The sequence below is a fragment of the Enoplosus armatus genome, chromosome 7, assembly GCF_043641665.1.
Source record: "Enoplosus armatus isolate fEnoArm2 chromosome 7, fEnoArm2.hap1, whole genome shotgun sequence".
Classification (NCBI taxonomy): Eukaryota; Metazoa; Chordata; class Actinopteri; order Centrarchiformes; family Enoplosidae; genus Enoplosus; species Enoplosus armatus.
The window spans coordinates 19,194,913-19,209,971 of record NC_092186.1 but is presented as its reverse complement, the minus strand read 5'-3'; the positions used below and the strand labels follow the sequence as shown (position 1 = coordinate 19,209,971).

Genomic DNA, 15,059 nt, shown 5'->3' with positions numbered 1-15,059 from the left:
CGAAATGTGTTTTTTCTGTTTCTTTGTTTCTCGTTATTTATTTGAGTCAATTTCGTATGCATTGCTATTTTCTGACATTGTCACTTGATGGCACTGTTGCAGTAACGTTGGAAGAAAAAAACAGACCGTGTATTGTATGAATGCTATACAACAGTACAAGGCTAAGATACCTATATATTAATCCTTATTTATATATTATAAATACAATTTATTAGATGATTGTTCTACATGGTAATTGCTACTGGATATATGGAGGATATAACAATACCAATAGTTTTGGAGACAGAAATGTGAACCTCATGGTCACACAAAGGGAAAAGTCAGGGGATCACCAAAATCATTCTTGGCACCATGTTTGTACAAAATGTCATGCCAATTCATTTAATAGTTAGACATAGAGATGTTTCAGTCAGGACCAAAGTGGTGGACCGACAGACTGAAATTAAAACTGGCAGACTACAAATGTTTGAGTGTTTATGAACGCTGTTCACCCACAAATACAATGCACAAAGGAACTGGAGATGGTACTTCACAGCTGCAAAAGATTTAAATATCTGGAAAACCATTTAGCTTTTATCTGAAGTAACAGTTGATTGAATTTTGGTGTAAAACATATACCAGACAGTCATGCCATCATCTCATTATAGACAAAGACACTGACAAACGAACTGTATTTAATGTGTATCAGTCATGTCATGGTCAATATCCGATCGGCTTAATGAGGTTAGAATTGAATCAGTGCGTCCCTCATGCCAATAGACAGTCACAACCATTGAAGTCAATTAACAGCCATTGGATAAGAAACTGTGTATTTTTATTGTTAAGAATAAGGACACATTTACATCATAGTGCATATACATTTACCTACAGCACATGTGCCTCAGAGTAAAGGAAAATGGCATTTCTGAGAGGCTGAATTAAAATATTTTGACTTGTCTTGTCGGACCCAGCTGTGCAAGTAAAAGGGATAAAAAGGATGTTTCAGCAAGATGATCACCAGCTTTGATTACTGTGGCTGTATGTAATATTTTAGGGCAGAATGAATGCCTTAAATGATGACACAAAGGTAACAAGCCACAGAAAAACATTTTCCATCCTGTTAGTGAGGGCTGTCCATCATTTTCAACCATGGCATTTCTTTAATAAGCAAACTGGCATGGGGGGAGAAAACAGTTCATGTTCTATAATGAAGCACAGGGGCACAAGACAACACGTAAAGAGCAAAGACAGGGGTGTTGATGCAGTTACAGCTTAAACAAAAAGGGTAAAAATGTAACTTCTGTCAGAGAAAATAAATACAACGATTCATACATTCCTGTACAGCCGGAAGTAGATTTACGATTTGGGGTTGTAAAGAAAATGGAGCACCATTACAGCTAAAAGGGCCAAAAGAACAGCAAAGTCCTATTATGGAGAAGTTTATAGCGTCCATCTTGGAAAATCAGCATCCTGGTGGAAGTCCAGTCGCCCCACAAATGTTGATCATGACCCAAACAATCTGTGAGGATTGAAAACGTTCGGCCAGTTAGAAAAGCAACAAGTTCACAGCCCATTTCTAGGACTTCTTAAAAAGCTATTCTGGGAAATGTAGGAAATTACAAACAGAAGCAGAGTTAAAGTACAACTCTGGGCAACAAGGGCTTGTAAAACATAAATAATTAATGTGTACCAGATATCACACACTGGTAAGTATTTTCACATATTCTATTACAACTTGTGTGTTTCTTAACAGATTATAATTGAGTATTTGTACTACAAACATTATTACTGTCAAACATTTTAATAGCATCAGAAAACAATAGATTGTCCCTGTACTGGAAGACATGTCAATCAATGTGAGAGTGACAGCAGATTCAAACCTGTGTTTTACTTTTGGTAGTGAGGCTACCCTTTTGTTTACATTTGGATTATGGCTTTAACCCCCAAAACACACCCTAACCCAGTCAAAGACAATTTCAAGTGTTGCTGAAAATGTGTCACCTGAAATCTTAAAGTTCACATTTCTGTACAGCCACCAAGTATGTTTGGACTTAGCAGTGTCAAAGAGTCAGTAGAGATTATTCTTTAAAGGATAAGGTTGGTGGTACTGTATTTTTTTCATATTGTCAACAAATCCCACAAGAAGACCATAACCAACGGCGCATTAGTCCGTCTCTTCGTACCTTCTGCCTTCCCTACCTTGTTTGTGGCACTCAACCCCCAGCCCTCTGCTTCTTACTGGAGGCATAAATCTTCAAAAATCGGTCACAAATATAGGTTCCTTTGTAAAAAGGCTCAGTAATTTCAGCTGGGCACTGCAGTTTTCATCAAATCTTACTCAAACAGGAGTAAATTGTGTATTTGTTGGGGGCTATTTTCAGACACAGATTAATAAACATTTGCTGCTCTAGTGAGTATTCACAGCAGCAAGATGGCATATGAGGGAATGACACAAAATAAAATACAGAGTTTATTGTAATGAAGAAACATGTCAACCAGTGCAACAGTATGGCTCATCAATGTGTTCTTAACAATGGAGCTCTATCACACAAAGGGATAAGATATATCAGTGTTCAGCTACACAAACAAGACTTCATTGTAAATTCTTTTCATAGGATTTGTTGACAGTAAAAGATATAAATATATTATAAATAATATAATAACATAAATAAATATTGTCAGACTGATCCTTTAAAGTAACAATTTGGGACAGAAACACGAAAATCCCATCAGCACAAGAATTTAAGTGTTCCTCAAAACGTTGCAGCCCGTTCACCATCACATCCAACCATTGCATGTCTACATGACCAACATCAACTAAAAAACTCTTACTCACACAATCATGCAGAACATGATGAAGATGTTCCATAGAGCGATGAAGACCCGAAAGTACCGCAGACTGAGCAGAAACTCTCTGATGTTGTCACCTGAAAGACAGTCATCATTTTTTGTGTTAGTGCTTTGATGATTATAAAAACCTATGAAACCGTTTTCTTGATTTGACCCCCCACCTCTCTCTCTCCAACACACACACACACACACACACACACACACACACACACACACACACACCTGTCGTCGGTGCCCTCGATTCATCTCCAAATCCTCGGGATTCCTTCCTTTTACTGCAAAACATCCACAGTTAACAAACTGATTTGTTTATTTTGCTCTGTCGCTATGATGTGAGGTTTTGAGCAGTGATGGTTCATCGCTGTGACTTCAACATTTATACTTACAGTTTGAAATTCAGCACAGCCCCTGCATTCACCAGTAAGGTCCTAGAGAGAACAGAGGAAAACTGTTTGTTGACAGGTAATAGTGTTATCTACCTGCTAAGCTAACGTTAGCTGGTGAGCTGGCATTAGCATGGAGCTAGCTAGCTTGTTACTTAGCTTGATACTCCGCTATCTAACTAACAGCACGGTGCACAATTACCCACACAGAGAACATTTCGATTAGATAAAAGTGTATCCGTGTGTGAAATATGGCAGAAAGCCAACAAATTACCCGAATATCAACAGATCTCCGATCATTGTGTTCACATCACATCACAGAGAGACGCCTCACTTCCGTGTTCGTCCACGCAATCAGGAACGTGACCAATAGCTACAGGTTGTCTTTTAGTCTAGAAGCCCTGAGGTTTGACTGTCAGGTGGCGGTGTGCTCCCGACGTTCTCCGCAAATCAATTGTAATTTGGTTTTAGTTATAGCAGCAATAGACGATAAAGGTCACGGTTAGATGCATGGTAAGGGTGAATTAGATGAAAGTTGTACAGCAGGTAACAAGGTCAGCCTGATAGACAAACAAAATATTTTTTCATACTTGAGCAACGCGCGCCACCTGCAGACAATAAAAGTAATAGCAGCGGTAGGGTGAGACCTGCAGCTGCTTTTTAATTCTGTTACATATGAGAAACCATCATAATACTAGCTATAATAACTACTTATTAAAAACTCAGACACCATTGCGCCATATAACATATAATATCACAACATAACAACCGTACTCATATTGGCTATATGAACTTTTTTGTGCTTAACTGTCTTTGGTTTCACTACTACAGCATAAAAAAAAAATAAGACACGTAATTAGCCTAATTGAGGACAACAACTAAGAACAAATATATCAAGAAACTATTTGCCATTGACAGACATAGATGCAGTTATAAAAACACATAAAACGTATAGAGCAGCTATACATTTTGGAGATACAAGGTCTTAATTTGTGTTGCTTTGGGTCCCCCTGGTGGTAGCGGAGGTGGTTGCTCTGATTATTATTCTCCTCAAGAATTAAAACAAAAATAGAAAAATAAATAAATACATTTAAAAATACATACAATCGGGCTGCGGTTTATTTATTTAGGTTTCGTATTACTGCGTATTTAATCACAACATGTCTGCATCATGTGTAAGAATGTAAACAGCCGGTGATATCACCAAATGCTGCCGAGCTGTTCGGGATTAGAGTCGAGCATTTGGCTGTGAGTCAGCCTTCGGTGCAGGATCTGATCCGGATTGTGGGATGTTTTTTTATGCGAGGGCGAATGAATCTTTGTCCGGACACTTGTCTCGGGTTTTGCTGTTTCCAGGCTACAACCAAACCTCTGATGGCGTCTGGTGGCTCAGTTCAATAATGAGCATGTCGACGATGGACGCAGGAGGACGAGCCTTTTGTTTTTCGTGTTAAATTGCAAACAGCTGACATGTAAAAGCTCCCGAGCAGCTGGCACGGAGCGCAGATGATGATGATGATGCTGAGGCTGTGGAGATGAGAGGTATTAATAGGAGGGCTTGAGTGTCACAGGCTTTCACTGTCGAGACCGGGGGGTTTGGTGGAGAGTCGGTGGACCGGGCTGGGGGGGCTTTCTGATCCAGACTGCGCAGTTGGAGTAAAAAAAACAACAACCCACAGGGATTCACTGGTAACCAGACAGGCAACATGGAAGTGCTGGCTGCTCTTAATGTGGGCGAGTTTGCCCAAGTTTTCTCCAAACTGGGAATGTTTCCTGTGTTTGATGTCGCTTATTACATCGTGTCCATCCTCTACCTCAAGTATGAGCCAGGTGAGTGTGTTTTACACTTCTCTGTGCGTTGTTTTTTCCACGTTAAAGAAATGCTTTGGTATTTGATAAATATGATTATCTTTAAGCTATTCTTCTTGTTATTTTGGCAGATCCACACTCACCACATATGTGCCTAAACATACATTTATTAACAACAACACAAAGTAAAAATATATCCAGAATAACACATTTCTAACATGAGAATTTAATATTTAAACTCTTAAAAACGTATAAGTAATTCCTCAGATGATATTGGCATAAGAAATTGAATATGCATATAATATTAAGGAGCCTGCTCTAAAGTTGATATACAACATTTTCTGTATTATACCTACACATTGCTGTAATGTCCCTATAGGGACTTTCTGTTATCTGTATAGCACCCTATCCTTATAAAGCATGACCTGTTACATAAACTCTAGCAGGAGCACTTGCAGCTCTGCTTGCTCGGTGTGAGGGAATGTCTGTTGCTGCTGCAGTCTAACCTCATTTACACTGAGGAAAACACCAGATTAAACCACTCTGCTTTGGGTAAAGCCTGATATTTTCCAAGATTTAACTCCTTTGAGCAACAGAGCTGGAGGAGGATGAAACCCGAGAGAAGGCCTGTGCATACCAGCGACTTAGGCAATAAATAGAAGATCCTGAAATAGACAGTGTCAGTGGGCCTCTGAAGCCCCTCTGCCGCACACTTTAGGCTGCAGTTGGATGTGTTATTTACACTGAATGTTAAACATGAAATAAGCCATTGAGCTAGCAACCCGGCAAGACCTTCGTGTTCCTGGTAGTCCTTTTCCGCACCCTGAAGAAAATGTTCACTCTGACATGAGAGTTCAGTCATTGTCTGCACATTGTGATGCCAGCACATTGTGATGCCAGCTGAACCTTCAGTTGAGATGGTATGAGCACCAAACACATCTCGACCGCTTGACAAAATCTAAACGTTTACAGTGTCAAAGGGGCCTACATGATGTTCGTCAAGTCCTTCCAAAACAGCTTCTTCAACATATTTCATCTGCGTTTTGTAGTCAAACAATTGGGACGTTGGATGCTGAATCTTTACATTTCATTATCTCCCAAATGTTCATCAACAATGATGCTCCAGTCACGTGCAGTGAAGGAAATTCAGGAGCTTCTTGTCATATGAATAAATGTTTGGCCCCCCAGAATTTATCTAGTTGTAACTACATCTACTTAGTTGTAGCTATGTTTGGTGTCCTACCAACTGAAATTAAATTTAGTAGAAAATGAATGAATTTTCTTTTGGAAATGAACAATTCCAATAATGTAATCTAGTTTGCAGTGTCACCTTTGAAGGGGAACTCTACCAATTCTGCACATTCACAGGTCTCAGGGAATACTGTGGCTCTGGCGGGAGCTGCGTGACTCATTTGAGTCAGTTGGGGCTCTCTCTCGGGGTGTTGAGTTAGAATGAAGTGAGTTCATCAGACCTCTGCAGCTCCGCATCTCTGCTTGAGGCTAGCAGCTACAGGCTACATTAGCTACTACTAGCATAACACACGCAAATCTCAAACCAAAATTTCAGTGGTCAAGTTGCATTGTGGGTAACATGACAAGGAAGAAGAATGTGAGGGAATAAAAGAGACAATATCTCTGGTTCTGCTGCATCGACAGTCTTAAAGGAGTGCAATGCTAAATCTGTGTAGTGTTATTTTAACAGTCGCAACTGCTGTAATCTGCTAATTTTAGTGAACACATACATAAAGTTAGGCTTAAATGTAGTTATTACTGTCCCTAAAGTTTAAAGGGTACAGCTGACTTCATGACTGTGACTGACCTTTATCTTACTTCATGTATCAGGAAATTTTACAGTCAAATGTCTCATGCTGCCCACATTTGCAAGATCACCTTCTATTCATTATTCCCTACATGTGTCTGAGTGGAGAGTCATAGTTTGCAGGACATGTTAGAAGAGCACATGAATGAATGAATTTTGGGGGTCAACGTGGGCGTGGGAGGAAAGACAAGTGTGGGGGTCAAAGGTTAAGACAGGCCTGACACTTGCAATGCAGTAGAAGCAGTTGAGCAGAATATATTTATAGTGCGGCATTTCTCAGGATCAGGTTGCTTTCAAACGGAGCGCCAGTCGCACCACGACACCCTCTCCCACCTGTTGTTGGAGATTTGTGCGGCAAAGCTGTTCGCATCTCTATTTACTGGACGTCTCTAACACTGTTGTAACACCGGCCACAAAAACACCCATACAGTCTGACAATTATATCATACTTTGCATATAGATATTTATTTGCATAGTTTGTCTTATGTGATCATGTACATACAGATTTCATACAATATTATAGGAATTATTGGAGTGAACATTTGCCTTATTGCATTATGTCTTCATCAGGACACCTCAGCAGTGGTGGAAAGTAACTAAGTAGTAGTATGTTGTAGTATGTTGTGTGTACAGAATAGTCCAACACTATGAAATTACAGTATGGACAATCAAAATTATAGATAGACAGTAAACATATATGAAGAATATGGGTCCGGTAGGACGTCGAGCAACTTGAGGTGTCGCCAAACAGACCTGAGCCACACAACCTCCTCCCCACCATGGAGACCTGGAGGAGGACAGACTACACAAACACACAAACCTCAAGCACACCATTCACACGGGTAGAAGGAAATAACACAGAGGGAGAGAGAGATGAGAGGAGAGGTAGAATCTCCTGGAGGACGAATATCCAGATCCAAAACATCTGGATGAGGCGCCGACAGGGCTGGGGTGTGGGGGGGGGGGTCCAAGGGCGGCCGATGGTCCAGGACAGAAAAGCCAGAGAGGACAAAGAGGAGAAACAACAGAGGGAGAGAGAGAGCTTGTGTGACGACAAACAAACAGGCAAACAAACAAACAAACAGAGGGTTTTCAGAAAGTTTATTCTCATTGGCTGGACCAACAGGGACTATAAGTACTACGCTTAACAGATTCCTTGAGACTGAGACCGACCTGCTGGACTGATAATGGTAACAGGTACAAGGCCTGAAGAAGTCAAGAATCAGTTAAGGAGAAAAGAGGAGTTTCACTGTCTGTTGAGGCAGGGAGGTTATTCCAGAGGAAGGGGGCACGATAGCAAAAGGTAAAGGGTGAGCAGCTAACAGATGAGTACATTTGGCTTCAGAGTCAAAAGTGTGTTTATTATTGCTGATTAAGTGAGAGAAGTATGCCACATAACACGCTTACTTGTGCCGTGAGAGGTAGAAAACTTCCAGTTTGGATTTACATTTACGTTCTAATCTCTTAAGAGCACGTGTTTCTACAGTAAACCAGGCCGTAGACCCCTTTGACTGGTATAAATGTCATAGTATGATATATATTTACATGGTATAAATGTTTGGCACATAATAAGTTAGTTCCACATAAATGTTTTCTTTTTAACATGACATAGAATACTAAATTATTCAACACACAACCATTTTATGGTTCTGCTCAAGTCTGTGTACTTTAAGGAGTCAGTCAGCTCATAAATGACTGTAGGAGTACTGAGTCAATATTAGATCATGATAAAAAGGGCGGATTATCAGGGCGTGAACTGAAATGGTCGACTGGGCGTGGACAAAGATACAGCACATAGACAGACAAGGGATCAACTGATAGTGACTTTTGAAGGTCATCGCTAACAGTTTTGCTCTGTAGGAACTCATAAAGCTTTTTAAGTGAACAATGAAATTATGAACATTTATGATGCTTTTGTGATTTGTCAGAAAGCTTCTGAAAAAAGGATTTAGACCATTAGGATTTAGCAGGTCATTAAAAAGGAGGCTGTAATAATTATATAGAAATGATATCTTTAAATTCAAATTAAGGATAAATACATTATCTTGAAATTGATTTGTGGCATGCATTGATATCTGCCACAGAGTCTTTTTTTAATACTACCTATTGGACTCGCAAAGCCAGAAACGTTAAAATAAGAATCTTATTTGTTTGAACTATTTACCTGAAATTAATCAATTTCATACAGTGTGTTGTAAATAAATCAATTGAGTAATTATGATTAATGACTGAAAAAGGCTCTAAATATTTCAGTGACATTATTCCAGGAAAATAATATGTAATGAAAATTTTTAGTTTTTCATGGTATTTCAGTAGCTTTAGTCATTAATAAAAGCCAAGCACATCTTAAGCTTCACACACAAACTCCACCACCTTCACCAACTTCCCTAGCTGAACGCACACTGACAATCGACTACATGCTGTAACATTTTCATTTTCACACCCTTGGGCTCCGCTGTGTGTCAGGAACAGTCCCTGACAGCTCGTCCTCTGTGTTGCAGGCTCAGTGGAGGTTTCTCGTAGGAGTCCCGTGGCCTCCTGGCTCTGTGCCATGCTCTACTGCTTTGGTAGTTACATCCTGGCAGACATCATGCTTGGAAGCAGCCCCATCGACTATTTCCAACACAACAGCCACATCCTGCTGGCCTCATCTGTCTGGTGAGAAAATCCTCAGAACGAAGAGATTCTGTCGCTTATGGATGAGACATTAAAATGTGCTTCTTTTGATTCATGCTTTTCATCCATCTTTTAAGACTGTATATGTAGTGAAATTATCCCCACCAGCCACTGTTTGGAGGTCATCCCCATATATGTCCAACATGCCCAGTGAACAAAATGGTTAAAGTCTTTAAAGGATCAGTTCATTTCTCCCACCTGTCACCAGCTGTATCTGCAGATTTGTTTTTATGTTTTAATGTTTATGTTTCTCTTTATGGCCAGACACCACAAAGTTTTTTTGTGATTTGTGTTAAAACCAAAGCTGAATATTTGATTTTACCACCTGCTCACCTCCCTCTAATATCTTATTCTCCACCATTTTTCTCGGTCTGTGTCAAATACAAACTCAGGTACCTCATCTTCTACTGCCCACTGAACCTCTTCTATAAATGTGTGGCTTTCCTGCCCGTCAAGCTGGTGTTGGTCGCCCTGAAGGAAGTCGTCCGCACTCGTAAGATCGCCGCTGGCGTTCACCACGCCCACCACGCCTACCACCACGGCTTCTTCATCATGGTCATCGTTGGATATGTCAAAGGTCAGTGTGTCCTGGAATTTCTGTAGTAAATGTGTTGACACGGTACAACAGGACAGGTGGTGTTACAAACTTGGCACTATATTATGCAGTATTACAGTATATTACTGCCAATTTAGATGCTGGAACTGGCAAATGTTTGATTTTGATTTTTGCTTGAAAAATGACATCATGATTTATTGAATATCAAAATTGTTGCCTTTGATTATTGATTATTTGATTATTTGTCGCTCCTCTAATTGGTTAATTGACTAATCGTTTCAGCTTTAGAAAAAGGTCTTAAATACTGTGCGGTGAGCCTGCAGTCTTTGCAGCAGCAGCTCTCTGTGTTGACAGCTGCGTTCAGTGAGTGACGGAGAGCAACACCCAAACTACACAGCTGCCACAGCTGCCGGTGTGCACATGTGCTATTCATTCATGTTTAAGTAAGACAGTGCCTGTGTTCAAGGTTACTCAGGGAAACCAGGTTACGCTGGTAATCGGAGACTGACCGATCACTAAGTTATATTAGATCCATTTTAAGATGATAAAAATGTCATGTTAAAATGGTATGAAGTTAGAGTTCATTTAAAAAATGAAGAAAGTGGTGAGTGGTAAAAAAGAAAATGTCTCCAAGAACAATATTAATGTTTGAGCCCAGACATGCTTTTAAATGAAGGAACAAATTGGTGAAAAGTCATGTGTTCATGCTTGATCTGTATGTATATACTGTATACTAAGTATAGAATTTACATGATCTCAACTCCAGCCTTTGTTGGACACCTAAACCACATATTTCCTGTTCTTTTTCACTGTGATACTATTCAGAGGAATGCCCACAGAAATATTTATAAAGAGTTGTCCCGGTCTTGCTCCCTACTGTCTCCGCTACAATAGTGAGGCCCTGCAGGCGTCCATGTTGAAAATGTTGGAGAAAAGCTGAAGCCAGATAAGGGCAGTCACACGAGACAGAGACGTTTTTGTCCTCATTTTTGCCACTGTCTATTTTTATCTTTGCAGGGTCTGGAGTGGCTCTCATTTCCAATTTTGAGCAGCTGCTGCGCGGCGTGTGGAGGCCCGACACCAACGAGATCCTCAACATGTCATTGTAAGTCTGTGTTTCCTGCTGCTGATGGGAACATCACTGCCTCCTCAAGCATGTTGATGTTTCCAAACAAAACTCCCAGAGACAAAACTATGATTTAAAAGTTATGGTGACACAAAACACTGCCAGCCTTTTCGAGAAACACAGCAGGTTTGTTGAGGCAAAATGTTCTGACTTTGGCGTCCCCTAGTGGTAGTATCAAAAAAGGCACTTTAACAGACTGCAATGCCTCCAGATTTACAGTATCAGAATCAGAATCAGAAACTGTTTATTGCCAAGTAACATACATTACAAGGAATCTGCCATGGTCTGATGGTGCTACATTTTTTAACATATAACATATAATCTGACAGACAACAAGCATGTAAAAATATAAAGGTAAAAGAATAAGATAAGATAAATAACAAACAGTGCACTGTACACAAAGTCACTGTCAGATGCATTCAATTTAACTGACTCACTTTGTGTCACAAAGATGTGTGTTGGTCTGGAGAATTGGTGAACTTTACTCCATAAATATAAAATGCTTTAAATGAGTGAATCTTCCTCTCTATATCTAATCTCCATCTCTGCAGCCCGACCAAAGCCAGCCTGTACGGGGCCATCCTCTTCACCCTGCAGGAGGCTCACTGGCTGCCGGTGTCCAAGAGCACCCTCATCCTCCTCTTCACCCTCTTCATGGCCACTAGCAAGGTGAGATCAGCGCTGCTGTGTGAAGTGTAGTTGACAGTGTTGCTGTTCTGATTTGTTTTAAGCTTGAGAGCAGAAGTGAAACACACCACTTCCACTTGTTTGTCACATGTAAAGAGTTGCTAGTAGCAACGTTTAGGGCAGAAAGGATTGGTTTAGTATATGTTCATATAAACAATGAAATGCTCCCTATTTGCTGTCATATGAGAACCCCTGCACTGTGTTGTTTTATGTTTCCCCTTTAATTATCACAGAATAATCTCCTATAACTGACACCATCTTCCTGCAGGTGGCGATGACCGCCCGACACTCTCACGGCTCGCCTTTCACCCTGATCGAATCCTGGGTTTGCCACCTGCTGTTCGGCTCCCCTCTGGGTGGATCTGAGGAAGACCACCATCATCCTCCCGCCGCTGCTGCCTCATCTTCACCTCTCAAAACCAAGGAGGAGCTGAGCGAAGGTGTTCGCAAGAGGAAGGCAAAGAAAGCCGAGTAGGACGCTGCGCTGCTGCTCCGCTGCACCAGTGAAACTGCATCTGACTCCTCCTCCATCATGGCCTCCACATGATGGGGCTTCCCATTCCTTTCTAGGGGAAGGGGCAGTTTGATGTTTTACCAAATGAGACCCTTTCTATTAGAGCAAAATGGTGCTTTCTGCATTTTACTTAGCACACAAACTCTGTAAATACCACGGCAAATGTTTCAGTTCACTTCAACCCAACCTGGACATTTTAAACTATTTATTTATGTGTTTGTGAACATCTGCATCTGTGCTCGACACTGTGTGGTAATCCACGTTTAGGAGCTGCATGGGTGTTTTTAGGATGGCCTCTGCTCCACATCAGAAGCTGTGTTATCAGGTGTCTTTGCTTCAAGTCCACCAAACTTTATTTCAGTTCTGAAAGAAACACAAAATACAAATTCATCTGACTCAAATGTGAATAAAGCATTATGTGAAAGAACATTGCTGCTTTTTACATTGAGACAAAGACAACTGCCTGTCTTTAAATAAAATCAAGAGAAACATTGTGTCTTGGTGGTTTTTGATTTCCTTTTCTTGTTGACGTTTATTTCTTTGTAACTATTCAGTAGTAATAAATGGCCATGAGTTTATCTCCACTTCAGTTTAGGTTTTAGATGAAGCTGTGAGTATCATAATATTACATATTACAACAATACATCAACATCTTTTAGATGTTTGATCAGAGTAAAATAACTGGATGAAAAATATGTTTTCAGTGACTTTTACTTTTCAAAGTAACGTATCTTTGCCTTTAAATAACTTCAGTGAAAACGTCTACATCAAACATGTTTTATTGTTTCACACACTGAAACATTTACTTTGAAAGTTCACTCCAAGAGTGAAAGATTCAGGTATTTACTTCACTAAAAGCACTGCAATAAGTTTCCTAGTGTTAAATATATTATAGGGTTATTATTATTACTGATGCATTAATATGTGAGCAGCATTTTATTTGTTGTAGCTGGTCGAGGGGAAGCTCATTTTAACTTTAACTTAACTGTTTAATCTGCAAAAACCTCACTCTCATAAAGACATTTCTGTCAATAATTGAGTCTTAATAAGTCACTGCTGCTGTACTAGAATTATGAAAAAAGTTTCAAATTCACCAGAATTCAGAATCAGACCAATCTTCATACAAAATCTGTAACTTTTTCATTCGTGTGTGAGCACTGGGACAGACCTTTTATATTTTTACAAACTTAATTATGTGTTTCCAAAATATATTTTCCAAAATATCTCTTTGTTGGAAAGTGTGAAGCCTCTGTCTCTGTGCCATCATGCAGCCATCTGCCGGTGACTCTTAACTGGGTTATAAACTCTCACTCTGGAGCTCTCTTCAGTTATATTGCAGCTAAGACCAGTTTCTAACACTTAAGACTGTTTATACATTGCACTTGCACAGAGCAACGCTGGTCCAGGAATCAGTCGGCAGTTAGCAGTACATATGTCTTCATAAAACGCTCTGTTATGTAACTCTGAGGCTGTTGGGAGGTGACAGGAAAGGTCTGAGGTCAACCTGAGGTCACGTCCTGAAAAACCTGGAAGCCCCCCTGCCATGTAGACAAACTCTTGTAGCGCAGGCAATAAAGCATCACTAATGAACTTTGCAGGAGGTTGTTACACTCAACCTTTAACCTCAACATTCCTCGCAGCAGCAGAGAAGATCAGGGAGGTAAAAGATCTGTTGGTTACGTTTGTAGCACCGCTGGAGCTCACACACAGAAACCAATTCTGAAGATTTGATCCTCTTTGGCGACGTTGTTTTCAGTATTAGGTTATGACATGAAAGTTATTGATACTCACGATAAAACTGGATCATTTCTGTAGGAGATACAGATGAAACACTACACGAACTAAAATAATACAGTAAGTATCTGAAAAAAAGGTCAACATTTGAGCATTTCAACTGACACATTTACATTTTGATGCTGTCGAAAGTGGTAGAATTTAAAAGCACTGGGAGAGCGCTTAAAACTAAGTTTGCATTTCACATTAAAAGGATGCAGTTACAAAAACTAGTTGAAACTAGTTTAAAACTGTTGCTCAACACTTAGTGTTAAAGAGTACATTGTCGGACACATGATGGACAGTTCATGGATGGGCAGAAAAATATCAAAATCAATGCAGCAGAACCAGACATGTGTCTATTTTTATTCCATGCATCCTTCCTCCTTGTTAAAATCTGGTGCATACATTACCCACAATGCAACTCGACCAAAATTCGGTCAGAGATTGCTAGTATGCTAGCTAATGTAGCCTCAAGACGCTAACATCAAGCAGAGATGAGGAGCAGCTACAACAGTTCTGGTAATCTCACTTTCTAACCCCACACTTCCAGATTTCTTTCATTTTCAAACTTGAAGAATATATATGATGCTGTCAGACAGTGTGGAGTAAGGTAACTTTAACAACCATAAAGCTACTAAAAGGGGAAACTATATGTTAAGGGATTTTAATTCACTGATGGTTCCCTCCGTCCTTCGATAAAACACATTATTGAACCGATTAGGATTAAATTAATTTACTGACTTCACATTGCTACAAACATTAATTTCCTGCTGTTTAAAGAGGATAGATGTGTAATTTCTTCCACTTCAGAGGAAAGCGTTCAGGTCTCCAGTGTGACGACAGAAACGAGCTGCTGTGTTTGTTTTTCCAGAGGAGGAGGTCCA

General features: G+C 40.0%; 2 protein-coding genes across 2 annotated transcripts; one reads left to right on the top strand and one right to left on the bottom strand.

Annotated features, from left to right (window-relative positions):
• Positions 1-792: 792 nt before the first annotated feature.
• Positions 793-3,559, bottom strand: smim7 (small integral membrane protein 7). The gene is made up of 5 exons (XM_070909328.1): positions 3,487-3,559; positions 3,216-3,257; positions 3,052-3,104; positions 2,816-2,906; positions 793-1,498 (listed from the first exon to the last, which is right to left on the bottom strand). The coding sequence occupies exons 1-5, from the start codon at positions 3,510-3,512 to the stop codon at positions 1,483-1,485; spliced, it is 228 nt and encodes a 75-aa protein (XP_070765429.1). The 5' UTR covers positions 3,513-3,559; the 3' UTR covers positions 793-1,482.
• A 1,354-nt stretch (positions 3,560-4,913) lies between these two features.
• On the top strand, positions 4,914-12,893 carry tmem38a (transmembrane protein 38A). Its single transcript, XM_070908703.1, has 6 exons — positions 4,914-5,042; positions 9,342-9,498; positions 9,909-10,093; positions 11,090-11,177; positions 11,750-11,867; positions 12,154-12,893. The coding sequence occupies exons 1-6, from the start codon at positions 4,919-4,921 to the stop codon at positions 12,358-12,360; spliced, it is 879 nt and encodes a 292-aa protein (XP_070764804.1). The 5' UTR covers positions 4,914-4,918; the 3' UTR covers positions 12,361-12,893.
• The last annotated feature ends 2,166 nt before the right edge of the window (positions 12,894-15,059 follow it).

Coding starts and splice junctions, on each gene's coding strand:
- smim7 (XM_070909328.1), bottom strand. CDS start 3,512: ATGATCGGAGATCTGTTGATATTCGG. Junction 3,258..3,486: donor GGAGATCTGTTGATATTCGG/GTAATTTGTTGG, acceptor TGTTCTCTCTAG/GACCTTACTGGTGAATGCAG. Junction 2,907..3,051: donor ATCGAGGGCACCGACGACAG/GTGTGTGTGTGT, acceptor ACTGTCTTTCAG/GTGACAACATCAGAGAGTTT.
- tmem38a (XM_070908703.1), top strand. CDS start 4,919: ATGGAAGTGCTGGCTGCTCTTAATGTGGGCGAGTTTGCCCAAGTTTTC. Junction 9,499..9,908: donor CTGCTGGCCTCATCTGTCTG/GTGAGAAAATCC, acceptor ATACAAACTCAG/GTACCTCATCTTCTACTGCC. Junction 11,868..12,153: donor TCTTCATGGCCACTAGCAAG/GTGAGATCAGCG, acceptor ATCTTCCTGCAG/GTGGCGATGACCGCCCGACA.